This window comes from Paracoccidioides lutzii (assembly GCF_000150705.2).
Source record: "Paracoccidioides lutzii Pb01 unplaced genomic scaffold supercont2.1, whole genome shotgun sequence".
Classification (NCBI taxonomy): domain Eukaryota; kingdom Fungi; phylum Ascomycota; class Eurotiomycetes; order Onygenales; family Ajellomycetaceae; genus Paracoccidioides; species Paracoccidioides lutzii.
In genome coordinates this window covers 1,963,878-1,982,482 of record NW_015440947.1, presented here as the reverse complement: position 1 = coordinate 1,982,482, position 18,605 = coordinate 1,963,878, and the positions used below count along the sequence as shown (strand labels likewise).

General features: G+C 47.3%; 6 protein-coding genes across 6 annotated transcripts; 2 read left to right on the top strand and 4 right to left on the bottom strand.

Annotated features, from left to right (window-relative positions):
* Positions 1-1,421: 1,421 nt before the first annotated feature.
* Positions 1,422-3,030, bottom strand: PAAG_00564 (actin; the record flags this gene model as incomplete). Its single annotated transcript, XM_015844062.1, has 7 exons — positions 1,422-1,508; positions 1,592-1,669; positions 1,731-2,296; positions 2,362-2,587; positions 2,686-2,829; positions 2,901-2,947; positions 3,009-3,030. The coding sequence occupies 7 exons, from the start codon at positions 3,028-3,030 to the stop codon at positions 1,422-1,424; spliced, it is 1,170 nt and encodes a 389-aa protein (XP_015700397.1).
* Positions 3,031-5,527: 2,497 nt separating this feature from the next.
* On the top strand, positions 5,528-6,381 carry PAAG_00563 (hypothetical protein; the record flags this gene model as incomplete). Its single annotated transcript, XM_002797978.2, has 2 exons — positions 5,528-5,768; positions 6,065-6,381. The coding sequence occupies 2 exons, from the start codon at positions 5,528-5,530 to the stop codon at positions 6,379-6,381; spliced, it is 558 nt and encodes a 185-aa protein (XP_002798024.2).
* Positions 6,382-8,199: 1,818 nt separating this feature from the next.
* On the bottom strand, positions 8,200-9,918 carry PAAG_00562 (hypothetical protein; the record flags this gene model as incomplete). The annotated part of the gene is made up of 1 exon (XM_002797977.2): positions 8,200-9,918. The coding sequence occupies one exon, from the start codon at positions 9,916-9,918 to the stop codon at positions 8,200-8,202; it is 1,719 nt and encodes a 572-aa protein (XP_002798023.1).
* A 2,314-nt stretch (positions 9,919-12,232) lies between these two features.
* Positions 12,233-13,386, top strand: PAAG_00560 (hypothetical protein; the record flags this gene model as incomplete). The annotated part of the gene is made up of 3 exons (XM_015844061.1): positions 12,233-12,312; positions 12,375-12,570; positions 12,709-13,386. The coding sequence occupies 3 exons, from the start codon at positions 12,233-12,235 to the stop codon at positions 13,384-13,386; spliced, it is 954 nt and encodes a 317-aa protein (XP_015700396.1).
* Positions 13,387-13,909: 523 nt separating this feature from the next.
* Positions 13,910-15,345, bottom strand: PAAG_00559 (GTP cyclohydrolase-2; the record flags this gene model as incomplete). The annotated part of the gene is made up of 2 exons (XM_002797974.1): positions 13,910-13,939; positions 14,068-15,345. The coding sequence occupies 2 exons, from the start codon at positions 15,343-15,345 to the stop codon at positions 13,910-13,912; spliced, it is 1,308 nt and encodes a 435-aa protein (XP_002798020.1).
* A 752-nt stretch (positions 15,346-16,097) lies between these two features.
* PAAG_00558 (hypothetical protein) lies at positions 16,098-18,292 on the bottom strand (the record flags this gene model as incomplete). The annotated part of the gene is made up of 3 exons (XM_015844060.1): positions 16,098-16,380; positions 16,445-16,952; positions 17,566-18,292. 3 exons carry the CDS (start codon positions 18,290-18,292, stop codon positions 16,098-16,100), a joined length of 1,518 nt encoding a protein of 505 aa, XP_015700395.1.
* Positions 18,293-18,605: the final 313 nt, after the last annotated feature.

Here is an 18,605-nt window from a genome sequence, read left to right as displayed (position 1 = left end):
GGCACACGGTTCCTCGTGTTGTCTTCAAACACTTCTCGAGTTTGTCCTATCATTTTTCCTATTTCTCATTCTGATGTGGTTGAGCGATCGGTTTGAACTCAGTTTTCTTTCCATATGTTTCCCTTTCCCTTTTCCTCTGGGGGATATCTCTCCATTGCTTGCTTCGCTGATTTACGGGATAGAGTGAAGTAAAAGATCACAGTTTTTCTTTTCAGTCCATGGATGCATGGCTATATCCGCATCATCACTTATGCTTAAGGTTTTTTTTTTTTTTTTTTTTTTTTCCATTTGAGCGAGATCTAGAATTTTCGGGTGGATATACTCACACAAAGTTGCATCCAACATCACTGTGGGATGGTTGATCTTCTATTATTGGATGGAAGAGCTCGCTAATCAATATAAGCGGAATCACGTGTGGGGGGTTTCTCTCGGGCGACGGCGTTCGCCTACTATTTCTCTTCAAAGGGGTTGGATCTGTTCTGTTGTAACCTACTAGCCTATACATGCATTTGTTCTGCAATTTCTTTCTGTTCCTGTCACTGTTACTGCTACTCTTATGTCTGTTTTTTGTCACTGGTTCATTCTCAATTCCTCTGTCACGGTGTTTGCTGAATTTATTTTATCCCTTCTTAGATTTAAATGAGAGGAGAATTGGCTCATGGTGGTGGTGACTGTTTGCTCTTTTCATTGAGATGAATTAGCCCAATTCTCCTTTGGAGAGGTTATGTTTTTCGGGTTGTGCAACTTCAGCCAATTTTTGCCTGCTTTTATTCCCTGTTCCCTTTCACGTTGGGTATAAGGGTGAAAAATCGTGTTTGCGCTTTTTAGATGGGATTGATGTCTCTTATTGAAGTAGGGAGGACCGTTTGATAGATATAGATGGGTGGAGGGGCAGGACCCCTGGCTTTTGATTGCAATGAGAGGTTTGTGCGTAGTTTTATAGGTTTCATCTGGAAAACAAGTCTGTTCTGTGGTTAAGGCTCCTTCCAGAGAACAGTTCACGTCTTCATTCATGCACCACAATGCAGCCCATCCTCTTCCCCCTTCTATACTGTGATTTATTCTTTTCATCTGGAAAGTAGGGTTAATCTTTTTTTTTTTTTTTTTTTTTTTTTTGGATGGATATTGTAGCTATGTATCTACATACACCTCTCGAACTGGCAAAATACAGAAGAAAAGAGTAAGATACGCGCTCTAATAAGGAAATTGAACACGCAACGCCCCTGCGTGAATGTGTCTTGACACAAAACAAAGCGAAAGCACTGTAGGGAAGAGGATAAAGTATATGGGGCTGCGAACAGATGAAGATCGTGCAGGTTGTGTTGGTGGTCGTAAGGGTTGATTTGGGAGATGTGGTCAGGGGTGGGTTGGATTGCAGCGCGCAACACATGCGGAGGATTTCAACATTGAAATGATATAAATTATCTTGGACCAAGTTTCTCGAGAGCAGCGGCACCCTTTTCATCCCATTCTGCTTTCGAGATCCACATGTTTTCTTTGTCTGCTAGCTGGATTGAGGGGTAGAGCCGGTGGTTAGTTTGTTGGCTCCTTTGGCTTTGAAAACAGATAGTGGCACTTTGGGATGGCTTACCAGATTTGCGAGTACAGCACCGCCGAGGAACACCATGTGTCTTCTTCGAGGGGGGTCTTCTATGCGTACTTTAAATTTCTGAAAAATGTGAAAATAATTAGCACACGAAAGGAGGGGGAATTCCCGGGCCTTGACTTACGTTTAGTCTTTCCGGGTTCCCTTGTAATACCCGTGTCAACCAGAGCTGTTTCAATTCCTTCTCAAGCCTCGATGGTAGACCGGGATACATGCTGCTACCGCCACTGAGAACAATAGCCTTATACAAACTACTCCTCACATCAACATCAGCAGCCTGAATGGTGTTGAACAGAAACTCCGCGATACCAGGCTGCTCTACGTCGACAAGATGGGGTTGGAAGAGGCATTCTGGAGCCTCAAACCGCTCGCTACCAACCCTAATAACTCTGCCATCTGGGAGAGTATATGATTCAACCAACACGGTCGTATCTTCTGAGAGACGCTGGTCAAGTTCCAGGTCATAGGACACGTAACATAGTTTTTCTTTGATTTGACGAACGGTTTCGAAGTCAGCGGTACGGTTAAGGGCGTAGCCGCGTCGGAGAAGAAGGGCGATTAGGTTACGAGTGACATCGCGGCCTGCAACATCGAGACGGCGCGTTAGATGGTTTAAGACAGTGGACTCGTAAACCGGAACTATATGAGTGACGCCATCCCCCGAATCGACCACGACACCACTGCTGAGACCTGTATTTCGTTACACATCAGTCTGTTGAGTACTTTCAAGTATCTCCCGCTCCATGGTGTCCCACCTTGTGCATAGAGGGCCAGAACAGCCTGTATCGCAACGTATACTCCTCCGAAGCTGTATCCCTCGAACATCACCTCGCACATCTGCTCTCTGTTTTTAAGGGGATTCATAGGTGGTTCCGTGAGGAGGATTTTCCGACCTGCAGGATCGATCTTCATTTTATCGTAAAACGTATAGTTCCATAGATGTTGCATGTCATCCCATTTCTTCACAATTCCATTCTCCATCTGCGTACGGTACAGAGTCCCGCCATCAGTAACCCCACAAAACACACAAACACGACGGTGGCCGCCGGACCCGGACCAGTCAAAGGGGAGGGGCATACAGGGTAGCTAATTTGCAACATCGATCTAGCAGCGGCAGCTTCATCGCCACACATAATATCTTTCACAATGATATCCCCAGCCTGTTCCTCCGATCTGAGAATCGGCCGCCCCACTATGGAGGGGAACTGGTGTTCGGGGAAGTTCTAAATTCGCGATGAATTCTGGAATCAGCAACAGTTCTCGTAGATAATGTGTGCGCAGGGTAAATCCATACCTGCGCCGCATATCCGACTTTCAGGAAGCCGGTACCTCCGTCAAGAACTGCATATCACGGTGTTAGTGGTGGTATGCGGAGATGGGTGGGATGTTGCGCTTGGCATACCGATTGGGGGCTGGTCCGCCATTGTCGCGATATCTTGGATTGGCGAACACCAGAGTCAAGGGCAGCCCACACGATAGATTGGAGAGTGGATGAGGGGCTGTGGATGCTGGATTGTTTTGTAGTATGCAGTAGTTGTTCAATTGTTGGGATGCTAGTCGATGTTCCCGTTTCCGCTCACTACTTGCTTGGGGGGGGGGGGTTGACGAAGCTCTTCCTAACGAGGTTTAGCGGCCTCACTGTGGAAATGTTCCACTTAAACTGGCTGAAAACGCGAGCTCGACAACATCATTGTCTTCTGGTACATCTCCTCTTCAGCCTACCACACGGACGCCGGTGATTGAGTATGCTACCAGCAACTTGTGTTTCTCTTCTCCTGGTCCTACGATGATAATCTACAGATGCTTCATTCTCAGGCTTCTCTGAGCGCATATTTCTATCCAGTTATCTTGGGATGTGAGCTGGAATTGTTGGGCGACTTTCTCCGTTCGTACACAGTTTCTGCTATACAGGGATGTCGTCCTTTTCTAGCCACCCAGATGAACTTATCAAATCTCCCTTCAGTTGCGTGTTGCCGACAAAATAGGCTGTTTTTTTTAATTTATTACCTCCATTTCCATGAGACATCTCTTTTGATATTGCGTATACATACCCTTTTTGCCCCTCTCCTTCTCATAAGTCCTCGAGAAATCGAGCGAGACTCGCACTGTATTGCAGGGAGGAGGATTGTGGACAGGAAACCGCAGATGACACCATAAATACCTGGTGTGGCCTTAGACCTGCGATTACTATCTATTTCCTCCGTATGAGACTGAGAGGCCACGATCATGTCCTTGTTGCTGGTCATCAGAGTCTATGGTGTGTCCTGACTCCATATGTAGGAATCTCGTAGATGGTGAGGTGATCTCAGAACGGGACTTCACTCTACTGGATCTGAATCATGTTGAGGAACCACCACACTCTGCTTGCTTGCAGTTGTAACGGACATGGGCACCCATGGACTGCCAGTCATGATGCCGAAAAGCGGAATTGACAGAGGACACTCTGAAATCGGAACTGTACTGTGCACCAAGGCCTCTCTTAACCCCAGATTTTGCGTTCACCACTTCTCAATCCCATTGGCATATACAGTTCCTCCCGAGTGCAGTTTCTCCCTGGAGCTGATACATGGTCGTCGACTTTCTATGAAAATGCGGTGATTAATAGAGGTGTCAATGCCTCTTGAGGCTTCTCCTCTTTGGTGTCTATTCTCCGATGACAGGCTGGAGGAGATTAATCGCTGCTCTCAACAGTTCTACAGTGTGCAAAATGATCTACATGCTGAAGTCTCCGTCATCATAGATTCTATATACTGTTCCTACAACCGTGCAGAGTGGCAGATGCCATCGCCCGGGAGCCTGTTAGAAATCTCATACCGGCTTCTCCTTATGCCTTGGGCAACTAACCACTCGCCATAGAGCTCTATACAGCTCATATTTAGCCGGTCTGTCTTTGGCCTTTGTGTCAATCCGATATCTTACATAATCCACCACTGCGCGCTACGTTGACTAATTAGTTAACTGGAAGTGGGCAATTCTCACCCCCTGCCCAAGTGGCTTCAATCCAATCCTACCAAGAGCCCTTCGCCTTCCTCCCCATCCTGCAGAGGGGCAATGGCCAGATTCGAATACGGATAGTGCTACGGGGTGCTATTGCCATCCTCGGCATGATTGAAGGAAGCCCAATGACGTCAATTTAAAATGCTCCAGCCTCCATCGGGCTTCGAGGGCGAGCTATCAACGTTCGTTTTGAGGCAGGTATCACTGTGAGCAAATCGCAAGTGTTCAGTATAGCCATGGCGACCGGCGACCCTTTCGCATCGATCTCACTGCTGTTTCCTCTTTCGGCAGTTCGAAGAGCATCTTCCCTCCCTTCCTTCCCTTCCCTCACCTCGACTCTGGCAAGAAACACCCTCTACCAAGGGAGCAACGTGATCCTCGTCGACGAGCATATCCCCTTTTTGAGTCGGATTAGCAGGCGATTACCTAACCCTTCTTGCCACAGGGGAGGGTATAAAAACCCCATCTTCGCCCTTTCCTCCTCCTCTTCTTTCTTCTCCCTTACAACTACCCCAAGAAAGAAAAAAAAAAAAAAAAAATACATGTCCCTATCTTGTGGAACCCCAAGCCCTCCTGACAGAAAGATCTGTCTTGTATGACCACGACAAGCAGTCTTTCCCTCGCCCCTACTCAAACGTCTAGACGATGGCCATGTGAAACCAGCGCACTGTCGACAGGTCGTTCGCTTTGCCATGAGAGCTTTGTTTTCTGTACTGTTTTGCCACTGAAATTTTAAACTCGCAAGAATCTTCGATATCGCCGCGAAACGGGTTTAATTCCATCTGGGGAAATCCACAAACATTTGGATTAAAGGACCGTCCGACGATTTGGTGCTTTCAAACGTTTGTTCTTCTCTTGTTTTAATTGATTTTGGGCTCAAAAAGGGCGGGCGACGGCGTCTGAAAGCTTTGTGTTTGGGGAAGCATGTGCGCAATCGCCCCCTATTCCACTCCACACAATCCCGGCATCAACTACGAAATTCTCTTCGAGTCGACTCTAAGCCACCGCACAACTTCACTTGAGGCTGCAAACCAAACAGATCATCCGCGTGGTCAGCGCCTCGTGCACATCTCTGCGGCGTGGTTGGAATTCGCGACAGCGGGGGCAATAGCAGTCGCAAGTCGAGCATGTCAGTGGCTTGTGATATGGACAACGGTGACTTCACGTAAGAATTTGCTACGGCATTACCTCTGAAGAATCCGTGGAAATACAGGCTCGGTGCTTTCTGCTCACCGGTGAGTAACTTCCTGGTGTTGATACTTGCTGCCATATTTGCTTAATGCTCTCAACAGAGAAACCTTGATTATCTCAGCAACGCTCTCAACCTCCTAAACTCTAAACTCTCGCATCAGCTTCAACCGTTCTCGTACACAGCTAATCCGAAAACCCAAAAAAATATATAAAAAATTAAAAAAAAAAAAAAAAATTAAAAAAAAATTAAAAAAAAAAATCAAAAAAAAGGTCGATTATTCGGGGAAATCCTCTTCCAGCAACACTCCCCCAGCCTCTCCTTTCAACAGCCCCTGAACACCTTCGGTTTATCAAGGCGCACTTTTACCACTTCAACATCTTTTTTCACACCAACCTTCCACCTTTACCAAACCTCACGGATATACTTCATCCTATCGATACGACGTGGCCAAGTCAACATTTCGGCAACTGCAATGGTGGTTTTCGGGTGCACAGTTGAATCTATGCACAACTTCCCAGCGAAATCCTCACGGGAGGCCGTCCACTGGTTCGAATCCGCCTTCCCTCGTCCCTGTCGGATGAGGTAAGCCAGAAGCCACTTCACTAGTTAGTCAGTTAAATTCAGCCGAATTCTAATCGCCTCTTGCGAAATCCGGAAGGCAGCTATCCACGCGCAGCTCCTCAAATAGGAAAGGGTCACCAATGACCCTAAACCAAACAAACTCCAACAGAAAAAAAGAAAAGAAAAAAAGACGACGACAACAACAACAACAAAAAAGTGCCACTCCTGCCAGAATCCAGAATCCAGAGTCCAGAGTCCAGAGTCCAGAATCCACATTGTCAATTTTTTCCCGTTTTTGTTTGCGGCATATTTTGAAGTTGTGCTTTTCTGAATCTGTGCGTTTTTATTTTATTTGTTTCCTGACTTTTCTTGACTTTCTTGACTTGCTTGACTCGCTTGTCTTTCTTGACTTTCTTGACTTGCTTGACTTGCTTGACTTGCTTGATTTTCTTGAACTTTTGAACTTTGAACTTTTAACCCCCTTTAACTTTTGTGTACCTTATAACGAGCTGGTCCTGGTTGAGGTTCTTTAACCGATGTTACACACAAGAACCATCGGATTGTTTCCCTCTTCCTTAGAGCCAAATGGCAGGACTCGGTTTAGATGACGATAGATAGCTTCGCGCCCTGGTCGAGGTTTTTACCGGTGCTACACAAGAACCACCGGAAGGTTTCCCTCGACCTCAACAATCGGTTGAGTCGAATGGCGGGGCTAATGGAAAAGACATTATTTTCCTGAATTATTTTTTTTTTGGCTGTTTCTCTCTGTAATTTCCTCGTTATCCGTCTAAGAGTGATATGCGAATATACTTCGTAGGCTGTATAGGGTATACCTGGGTGATTCGAAGATTTGGGGAACGCTAGAATATCGCGTCATTCTTCGTTGCGACCTGTACACGACACCGTGATATGATGATATAAGTGGGGAGAAAGGAGAAATTATGCAGGTTAACTAAATGCTTAGGAAGCTATTCAGGATCGATAGATGTACTGTCGATGGGTGTTTGGGCAAACATCATGGCTCCCCCCACCAGGTGGGTGGCCAAACAAGACTAGGACTAGCACAGGAAAAAGGGGGCCTTTTCGGGAACTCAAAAAGACACAATTTGAAGGAGCCGATAATAACCATTCAAAGTCACTGATCAATAAATAGTAACAGAAAAACTTAAAATAACCATGCCAGAAATGAAACTTCCCTCTATATATTCTTCATATCAACTACTGAATTAAGAAGCATAAAGCAAAGGATGCCATGTATTCCCCCATCTGTTTATATGTTTCTCTTAGCCATTTTGAGAGACTGCCTTCGATATTCTCATGCAGATATTTGTGGGAGTGGGTGATGTGCAAGGAAGATGCCCGCTTGAAAAGGGAAAATTGTGAGAAGAGGAATTATGTTTGCGGATGCGGGTGGAGAGGGTGGCAGGTGGTTGGCTGCTGAGTGAGGGAGAGCGGGGTTTATCTGACGTTGTGGTGTTTCCTGGTTTTGCTTAATAATACACATATCTCTACATATATATATATATATATATGTGTGTGTGTGTGTGTGTGTGTGGGTACACGAAGCCGGATGATATGATGGGTATACGGTTAGCATACCGGCTGAGGTTTCCTATTCGAGGGAGAATCATCAACTATGAGTGTGCCTCGTGGTGTAGGGAGAGGGAAGTGTAGCAAACCAGTAGGATGAAAACGGAAAAAGGATTCGTGTCCATAATGTTATCGTTGACAGAATAACCGCAGCGGAATTGTATATCGGGAGGCCGGGAGCTTAATTATTTCATACACGTGTAAATATAGTAGACTTATACGAAAATAACTCCCCATGATTCCAACGTCTCTTTCACTTGATAGGTCTAGCAGAAGGGCCGGGATGGTCTCTCAATTCAGGAACGATCCTCGTCGTGTCAATAAGACCTGGGTATGCTTTGGCAAAAGCCGGCCCGAGCGACCAATTATTCAAGTTCCGCAAATGCCGCTCAAAAACGGGGTTTATAATGAGCTCTTCGGAGTCTGCGGTTGTGAGTAGCGTATCAGTCCCCTCATACGGCCAATTGATGCTCAGCGTGGTGGTGTATGGGATGAACCAGTTCTGAAATTCGTAGTCTTTGTACGAGGCAACCATGCGGTCACGCATGCGCGGCCAGGGTAGATAATCCATCCAGGCAGGGTGCGGTGTCATGATTTGGGAAATGCGCGGGGTAAGCCATTCTGGGAGGCGGTCGTAGTTTTGCTGCGTGGGGTATATTTGCCACCGCATGAGGAGGAACATGACGTAAAGGACGGCGACTTGTTCGGGGAGGTTGCTGATGCCGGGGAATTTGCTGAGGATGTCCGTGAAGACTTTTGAGAGGGGGTGGGAGTATGCGCTCTTGGCCGGGTTTAGGAGTGAGGAGACGCTGGGATATGGTGGTCCGACGAGGACCTGTTTAGATGTGCCATCTGCCGCTTCGCGTTGGCGGGTGCGGAGAAAGTCTAAGAGAATGCCATCCATGGGGCATGTTGGATCTACGTTGCGGACAGGGACCATATGGGGGCTAACGTTTGGGTCAAACTGGTTGTATGGGGATGGGGGCACATGGCGATAGCACATCGAAACGTTGAGGGGCGGAGAGGAGGAGCTCCGTATGCGTTCCGATATCTTGGGAACCTGTCGAGGAGAGGACAGGAGAAAATTGAACCCTAGCCGTTCTCCCGACCCTGAAAAATCTAGATCATGCGAAAGACATTTTCTCTCAGAATCAAAATTGTTTCTAGGCTGGTATCGTGGGTCCGTAGGATGTGTAGGGACAGCACTCCCAGGGCAGTTGGGAGGGAGTGCATGCCCTGGAGATACAGCAACGGAGGGAGGGGGGTGGTCGAGGGTTCGTGGGGAATCGGCAGGACCCATACCCGGGGCCGTCATCGGCTTGAAGTTCGAGGCGGGGGTGCGTAGTGGAAGTTCCGGTTTTGCTGTCGTTGAGGAATGGCAGACTGGCAGTTCGGAGTTGGATGCAGGTGAGGGCGGGGTGCCGTGGTATTGGGTTGACCAGGAACGAGAGCAAGAACCAGTACCGTTGAAGGGATCTGGCTCCGTTTTACAGGAATTTGGAGTTGTATTAGTGGCCTTAGAGAAACCGCCATTCACGACCGGCTGGATCATCGCTAACACAGAGGCCAACACCCTCCGAATATCTTCATTTTCCTTCTCGACTGCGTGTTTCTGGCTCAACGCCTTCAGGAGGTCCTGGTACGGCTGCTGTGAGGTCAATTCTTGTACCCGTTGCTCTAACGTCTCAATCTGAGCTTTTGTCCTTTTCCTAATTGCCCGCTGCGCCTCACGGTCATTTGCCCGTTTCTTCGCGAGCTGCTCCGGTGTGAGGTGTGCAACACCACGGGACGAGGCAACGGAGGGAGCCTTTCTCTTCCTCCTAGCGACCGGGTTGGGTTCGGGTAACATCTTTGGACTGCCTTTGCTCTCTGATGGAACTGGGGTCAGGCTGTAAGTTGGATTGAAGTCGGAATAGGTTGAGTTGGCGGATGACGAATTGTTGGATTCATGATGGCGGTTGTGGCCAGCCATACCTCGTCGACAGGATGCAGCTGCCCCAGCAAGGGGTGCGAATCATTTACGTGGGTAGTAGATGCGATTTTCCGGTTGGAAGGGATGGTTAGTTATGAGGCGATTGAAGAACAAAAGGGCTGCAGGGTGAGCCGAAGACGCCGGTTCATGCACAACTCTCTCCGACGCTCTGGCTCACAACACGGCAATCCTGTGGCAACCAAAGACGTTGACTCTTGTTCTCAATCTTCATTTTCAGGATTGCCATTTACCCGATTGCCTCCACCGCAACGCCACTACTTGGCGCGGCGGGGCTTAGCCGGCCACTGATAAACATTCAAGGACAAAAGATGCACAAATATAAGACACATCTTGTGGGCAGAACTTGGGAAGATGTCAAGACCTTCCCAAGATTTGCCCTTTGTAACTGTTCTTTGTAAATATACTCCGTAGGAGGGGTAATGTCTTATCTCAAGGAAATGGGGCTCGTCCGCAGCGGATATGAGCGAACGAGCTATGAGCACAGAAACCATCCTGATCCCCCGACTACTTTGCCCAGACGCCGGTCCAGCGGCTCAGGATGAGTTTCGGTTAGTTAAATGTTCGGCGTTAACTCACTGTTCGCTCGCTAATCCGTGCCCCAAACGCAGTTAGTCATCTGTTTGTCTTTCATCATTGGCTGCTCCGTGGCGTGCTTCGTATATCAGTTTATATCAATCAAACAAAATATCAATTCTCCCTTCTCATCGCCATCTTCTCCATCTAACCCGTCGATCCGACCTCGAGCCCGGTTGGATGCAGGATCCCCGATCAGTCGTATATGCAGATTGACATTGACTCCCATGGGCCGTTTCGATCCTCATGTTGGACTACCTGTTCCCGTATTTGGGTCGCCCAGCAGAAAAAAAACCTAGAAACGTCTTTATCAGCGCATATCGACACAGCTGCCAATAGTGTAATTCGTGGACAGCTCATGGAGATAAGGACATAGGCATCATTGCTTCCTCTGGATCGTATCCGCAGCATAGACTAGGCCGGCAGAGAATCTCAGTTTTCTCAGACAATATATGTCTCCGAACAAAAGATCCGAAGTCCTGGCGGAGCCTCAACCTCTTTAACACATCTCATACATATGTTGCCGGGATTGTATTGGAGCCAGCTTGAGTTGATGCGCCATGGCACAATACATATCCATCAACCCTTGTGCGGAGTGTTCGATATCTTAATAATGCGTTAAAACTCACCGAAAGTGGTAGTTTTCACAGCCAGAACCCCAGACCAGATCTATAATATGTCCGGATGCGGATCCAAATCACTTCTAGAATGCTGCTTAGCCTGGTTGAACCCTAACCTTTTCTGCTAGCATGTTACCCCCTGGGGATTCAACGATGGAGACGTTGGGACGCAGGTGCGGAGATATAATTTTCAATTGACCACCACCCATGGCCTCCAGATCCTGCACAAAAATGTGCTGCAAAAGGACTGGTCTCTATCTGATCATAGATTCCATACATCTGCTGGACAAAGGCAAAATCCCCGAGAAGAATCTTGTTGAAATGGATAGATAAAACCGCCACTGTCAGGAGGTATCGCAAGGAGTTACCTCTGTATGGCACGACCGGCGAGACACCGGATATGGCTGAAGCCTTTTTTGCTAATCGGCTAGTTTCTCGAACCCCTTGAACCTTTATCCTCTCGTCTGGAGGCAAGGAGATGCGTCGAAAGGAAAAACAGGGAGTTGCTTGAGATGAAGATCTAAGCCAGATCTGCCGCTAGCTTCGGAGATATCGTCGATGCACGCGCGAAAGAAAAAGTCTCCGAGCGACAAACCTTGGCTGGAGCTAAGCCAGCTAAGAACCGGAAAAGGACGATCGCATACATACGATATTTACCTTGTGTCAAGTTTCAACGTCTCCAACTGAGCAGAGAATGATTTTGGTACGACATGGGGGACCTGGCAAAAAAAATTTTTTATGGGGATGGAACGTAAGATGAGGAATCAAGAGGAAACATATCGGCAAAGCCGACAAGTTATGATTAATGGGTGGATTTGATGGCCCAGTCTGAAAATATATAAATGCTGTCTCGTCATCTCTTTACAGATCTCCCCTTTTCCTCCTTCTCTATTCCATCAGGATAAGAAATGCAGAAGATTTCCTCGCAAATATTAAGCAAGACAAAAAGGGTTTTCATGATACAAAACTCCTGTTTCGATAATCTTTATTCGCCAAAATTTAACTTCCCATCAGCACCAAATCCAAATTTTCTCCACCCATTTCAGCAAATACCTTTCTTCACACCAATCCTGACCTTTCAAGAAGAGATCTGCCCGATCATGTCGTCGTCCAGTCCAGCAATCCCTACCGCAGTCGCTGCTTCGGGAATGTCGGCAGCTGCCAGCGAGGAATTCTGGAGGTAAAGTCGCTTCTTACCCTGGATATTGAGGCAACTGTATCAAAATTAACCTCCTTACCCAGCAACTTTGCCGAAATCGCGTTCAACGAACAATGGACGAAAGATCTCCAAAACAAGATGCAAGAGTTTCTCAAGAATAACATCGAATGGTTGGGTATTGCTCATGACGGTGGATCTGGACCTGCTGCTAGAAGTGGAAGTGAGGCTGGCGGGAAGAAAATGCTTGACTTTGCTTGTGGTAATGGATTTCTGACGAGGGTACGTTCATTTTCAATCCTGCAATACCGCTGAATCCATTCCCGGCAATCATTTCTCTCATACAGTCATACACATATACATGTCTATGGATACACGATACAAAATAACATATGAGAAGCAACGCTAACTTTTACAAAGGTCTACCATCCCTTCTTCATCAAATGTGTTGGCATCGACGTTGCGTCTGGGATGATCAAAAAGTACAATGAAGCTGCCATTGAGTTGGGTCTGGGGCCGGAGAAAATGTACGGCGTGCGCGGAGACATATTAGCACCAACGCCGACTAAAGCAGGTGATGCAGCCGCAACCGCAGTCGTAGGCACTGACCTATCCCAAGAAGAATTCTTCAATTTTGACTTCGTGGGAATCGCCCTTGCGCTTCACCACATGGAAGATTCTGAGAGTATCATTGTAAAGTTGGTGGAGAGATTGAAGAGCGGCGGTACGTTTTTGGCGATTGATCGGGTGGAGCCGGAGCCGGAGCCTGGGTCGGAGTCAGAAGGGAAGAAAGGGTGCGGTTGCAAAGGGCATCACTATCAACACCACCACCATTACCAGCATCATCGCCATCAGGAGGGTGGTCACTATCAAGGCCGTGGCCATAACCATTGGGGTGCAGCTTCAGACCACCTCAGACAAGCCGCACATACCATTTCCCACAAACACACCAAGTTCTCCCGTCAGCAAGTCAAGGATATGTTTGTCCGTGCTGGGTTGACAGATGTAGACGTATTGGTCACGGACTGGACGGTGGAGTTGCCGAATGTGCCGAATGGGGTAAATAAGCTGTTCTTTGCAAGGGGGAGGAAGGTTTGAATGTTGCTGGCGGAGAAAATCCTGGAAGCTAGGAATTTGAAAGGAGGGAGCAAGATTGATGTATACCCATGATTTTTTATCTTTGATATTGAAGAAGTTTTTTTTTTTTTTTTGGCGGAGCGGATAGTCTGGTAAAAATGTTATGTTCCCATGCACCGTATTAGGTTGAAATGAAAGCATGAATGATATAGCAATAGAAAAGCCATACTGTACACATGTCAACGAGAAGATAACCGCCGTTCCTCATTTGAGCGTTTACGAAGTGTGGATGCTGTACAAATTAAAGTGTATATGTACAAACAAAATGAGTTTATGAATGTTCGAGCAATGCAAGGGATGGCGGAATCCAACGAGATAAATAAGTAACAAGAGCCGCAGATGTAAGGGGATCGATGTCTATGAATTGTATTTATCTTCATGAAAAATGGATATGCAGCTTGCGATATGAAGATCATGAGTCCTGGATATGAAAATAATTGCTCGACAACAAATCATTTTGTTGGAAAGACTGGGATGTGATGGGTTATTCGATCATATGTCCCATTCTCCCGATCTATATGAAGCTGAAGTGTTAGCTACGGAAGGGAAGAAAGGAAGAATAAAAGTGGTAAATAGTAGTACACGCAACAACGTATAAAAATAAAAGGGTACAAAACAAGCGACAAACTTGTAAAAACTGACCTTAGTCCTTAGATATTCCTCAATCTCTGTACTCCGGATCCCCTTCCGCCCCCCAGTCCGCCATGCCAGCGGGATCATGGGAACCCTCTCCTTCACAATAACCTCCCGATTAGGACCTTCGACAGCCATGACTTTATCAGGATTATTTGTCAACAGCCGTATCCCTCCATTTTGCGCAGAGTTCGCACCAAGCCCTAGATCTACGAGCATGGCAGTTGCCAGACCATAACTGCGAGCATCTGCGGGATGTCGAAGTATAAGATTGGCCTCGACTGTATCATTCCCCAGATCTTGCAAATTGTATGCCTTCAGCTTTTCGCCTAGGCCAATTCCACGTCCCTCTTGACGTAGGTAAATAATCACACCGCCGGGGTGCTGCTCATGGGAAGCCGCGGCCTCGGACATTAATCTTGCTGCCTCATCTAATTGTTCTCCACAATCGCACCTTGCTGACCATGCCGTTTCACCAGTATAACATTCCGAATGTATTCTCACGAGAGGGGATTGTCCTGGTAGCTGCGATTGCATCCGCTCTCTCGACTCTGCAGTTTGTTTGCTCTGCAACACCCAATCTCCCACTGTCTTCCCAGCATTCGTACCATTCAAAGAGCCCTCGTGAGAACCCCCCTGGGTTTCCTCCACTCTTTTCCCGTCAGAAGGAGCCCCATCGAACCAACTATTCTGTCTCCCGGGCCATAATCTCCCTACATACGCCCCGCGAATCATGCGATCCATCTCTGTCTCCCCAGGCCTCACACGATCCAAGCTTCGACTTCGAATCGAGTTACCAAACACAATAGCCAAATGCTCCTTATCATCCGCATCATTGTGGTAGAGATGGAGGAACATTTCCGCGCCCGTCGTTGTGGGGATGCGCGCTCGCACGACACACTCGACATTGGGAAGCCGCGAAAGTAACTTAGGAGGGTTGGCATTTATCAAGCGGCCTCTTAATTCTGTCGTCAACGAAGACGTTTGGGTGGATAGATACGCATTCGTGAGACTGTGTGGTGTGGTGGGAGGGGTGAAGGAGGGCGAGATGATGGAGGCGGGAAAATTGGTTGTTTGCGCTTGACTGTCATCACTTAAATGGCTGTGGGTGCGGTGGTTATGGAGATTACTACCGCTGGGGCATTGTTCGCGGATTTGTGATATGGAAGAGGGTGTTTGGGTATCATTGTGGCTTTCGGTGAGCGAAAATTCGCTGATGGCTGGTCGCTTCGGGTGGAGGGGTTGTGGCCAAAGGAAGGGAGAGGTGTGAGAGGGGAATTCTTGCATATTTGAGAGCAGCATTCAAGAAGGGGGAGGGAAGGAGAGAACAGTTATAGCATTGATTGTGTCCAGTATAAAAACAGGAGCACCGAACGCTTTACATCAATTTTTGATGTTGTTGGACGGGAGTAAGGATACATCCGATTCGGATTTTAGTTCTTTAGTTCATATTTGTATTCAACTACACACAGAGAACCCTCGGTTCGGCTGAGTCAGCTTGGGGGCGTTGTGTCGCTCCGCTCGGCATTTACCCCACGCTGAAACAAACTGGTGCTGGGATGGCCGGAGACGATATCATTTGTGCAAGTGCAGCGGAGAAGACAGTGGTTGAGAACCCTGGGGATACTATAAGAACCAAAAGCATGAAGCTAGTGTTCAAATTTGCTGCTATCAAAGAGGTCACTTTTTATTCCTATGTATAGTAACCAACCCTCAGAACTCCACGGTCCAAGAACATACCGTATCTCCAAGGTAAAATGATCTTGCCAGTTGGCCATAGTACAGATTTCAGAAAACCAAAACACTCAAAACAGATTCCGGCACGCCTATGCCAATTATCAAAGTGTGGAAAGTAAGCCAACCAAACACCTGTCCATTTCTCCAATCGTAAACTGAGCCTCGGACGACTTGGAAAACTCTAAACCAAATATCCACAAACGAAAAAAAAAATGGGGTAGTTGCTGTGCATATATAGAGATATGCAATGGGCCAATCTCCAAGTGACAAAAAAGGATAGAGCAGTAACGCCAGCGTCACTCTTACTTTCCGGGAATGTCGAGTACAAAACGGCGGTCAACATCCATCTCCTTATCATCTTCCTCCCCCTCGAACTTCAACCTATACACATCCTTCTTAGAGCCCATAACCTCCGCGCGGTAAAATGTAGTTGTATCTGGATATCTAGCGAGGACTTGTTTCCCCACAGAGAAAAATGGAAGCGAGGCGCCGACCTGGGGAATCGGGATCAATGAAGCGGCAGTGGTTTTGTAGACCGCACCCTCTTCTCCGTTTTCGTTGGGCTCAGGATCTTGAACATCATACCTGGAACGGGTGTCAATGTTTAAAATTAAAATCCATGCGTTGAGAAGCTGTCGTTTGAGCTTACCGCTTTTTATGGCCCTCCCCAGCAATGCTTTTGATAATGCACTGAATACCTTCGCCTTCTACACCCTGTTGCTTCTTGTTGTGTTTGAAAACAACTTCCGCGCCAACAAAGAGCTGTCCACTTTTTTCTGCTGCTGTTCCTTTCGTGCCTTCAACCCCATCTTCGCTCTTGACAGAAATAGCTTCACGGGCTTGACTGCTGGAGACACTGGTGCTTCTATGTGTGCCACTTTTGAGTCGATTTAGTTTATCAGAAACCCCAGCTGCTGCTGGAGCGGGAGAATCTGCAGCTGAAGCATCAGCTTCGCTCTTTCTTTTCCGCGGTTTTCCGGTGGCCGAGGCACGAGTTTGGGGGTCAGCTTCAGACGCAGAGCGCAAAGCGATGAGTATTTCCAGGTTTTTGATTACGTCCGCTGGTTCATCCAGTAGAATAGCACGCTCCTCATCACTGTGCTTGTTTATTATACGATGGAAGTTTTCCATCTGCTCCAGCTCACTTGGCGTTGCTTCTGAAATTCGTGTTGTTAGCAGCAAACCTTGCAGTTTGGAAACTAGTTGGGCTTCGACGTTTGGATGTCAATTCATTGAAAGGCCTGAGAATTGGCGAAATGCAAAGATATGAATGTAAAATATAGTAAAGACGTGAAGTTCAAACATTCAGTGATGATTGAGGTATAACAAGAGAACGGAGGGGAGCGGAGAGGAGTTGGGAAAATATGGGCCAGGAAGTAATGCGAGACCCAGATCTCAATGAATAGACTCCCTCAGGTCAAGGGTATGTACCCAGAAAAGAAGCATGTTTGATACTCGTTCATGAAATATATCACAACAGTATATCCATTTTAGTTGACCAAGAACAATTCAAGAAATGCTTGTCTTGGGGTAAAACTAAGAAAGATGGAAGTTTACCACACATGATGATATTTTCAGAGGCTAAGACAAAATGTCCAAGGGAAATTGAAGGAAGAATGTAGAGAATGAATCAAAAAGACATCACGAACGATAAGGGAAGTTTTAGAGGTGACTTGATCACGCATAACAAACTTTCCAACGACAGAATCCCAACGGAGTACTCAATCCAAATGGAACGTAATAAAAGGGAAAAGTAAAACATGCACTCACTTCTGCCGGTCTTTGCGATTTTCTCCCTCAACGCAGCCAATGCAAAACCAGGGGATTTCTGCTTCTCATTCCGCTCGGCAGCTTTGAATATATCTTGACGGATCCGATTCCACATTTCAATTTCTTCATTTGCAGCCGCCCCATTGTCCCTGGCGGAGGGGCCCCTGGGTCTGTTCCGGGACATGATGGCCCCTCCACGTTCAAAGTTCGTCAGGGAATGTCTTGCAGCCTGGGCTCTTCCTTGTTTAGCCTTTTGAGCTTCCTCACGCTTTGCCAGAGCTCTTTCTTCTCCAGCCTTTCTTGAGCTGGCAATATCTACAGCTTCCCACTCTGAGCCGGCCAGCAATTGAAATTCGAAGCTCTCCCTTGCTTGCCTGCGGGTGTTCAAAGCTGGCGGGAGATATGGCGCTTTGAGGTATCTTGTAGCAGGATATAGTGCTCTGGGTGATGAAACTGTGCTGCTAGCAACACCACTACTACTCTGACGTTGGCTAAGCCCACTCGCCTCACAATCTGATACCCCGCACTCTGGGGCAGCTATCTGGAGCAAATTTGTGATTGGATTCAACGATGAGATAGTTGATGGGGAAACTGATATCGGCCGTTGCTGTGGCGCGGTAGGTAGATCGTCTCCCGCAGCCAACGAGACCGTCGAGACGAGACGAACCATGGAACTCGTGGCTGGGGTTGGACCGTCCGGGACTGGCTGGTTTGTTTGATTGGACATGGCCAAGGTTTGCACCGAATTAGGTACAGGGATCACGGGATCCAGAACTGGGAACGGATGAGCTACTAGTCAATGGCACGTGATGGTCCTGCGCGTGCCAAGGTTTGGTTGGATCAACAAGTTGAGAGTTGGCCTTGACGCTGCTTATGGTGTTTTGATGGGAACGAGAGTTGGTTCAAAACACAGAGGAGAGAAAGAAGAAGAAGAAGAAGAAGAGAAGAAGACATTGTTATAAAGTATTCGAGTTGTGATTGACTCATTACACAATCTCTTCTCCACAGCAACTGCGACTTGACTCTCTCCTTTTGACTCT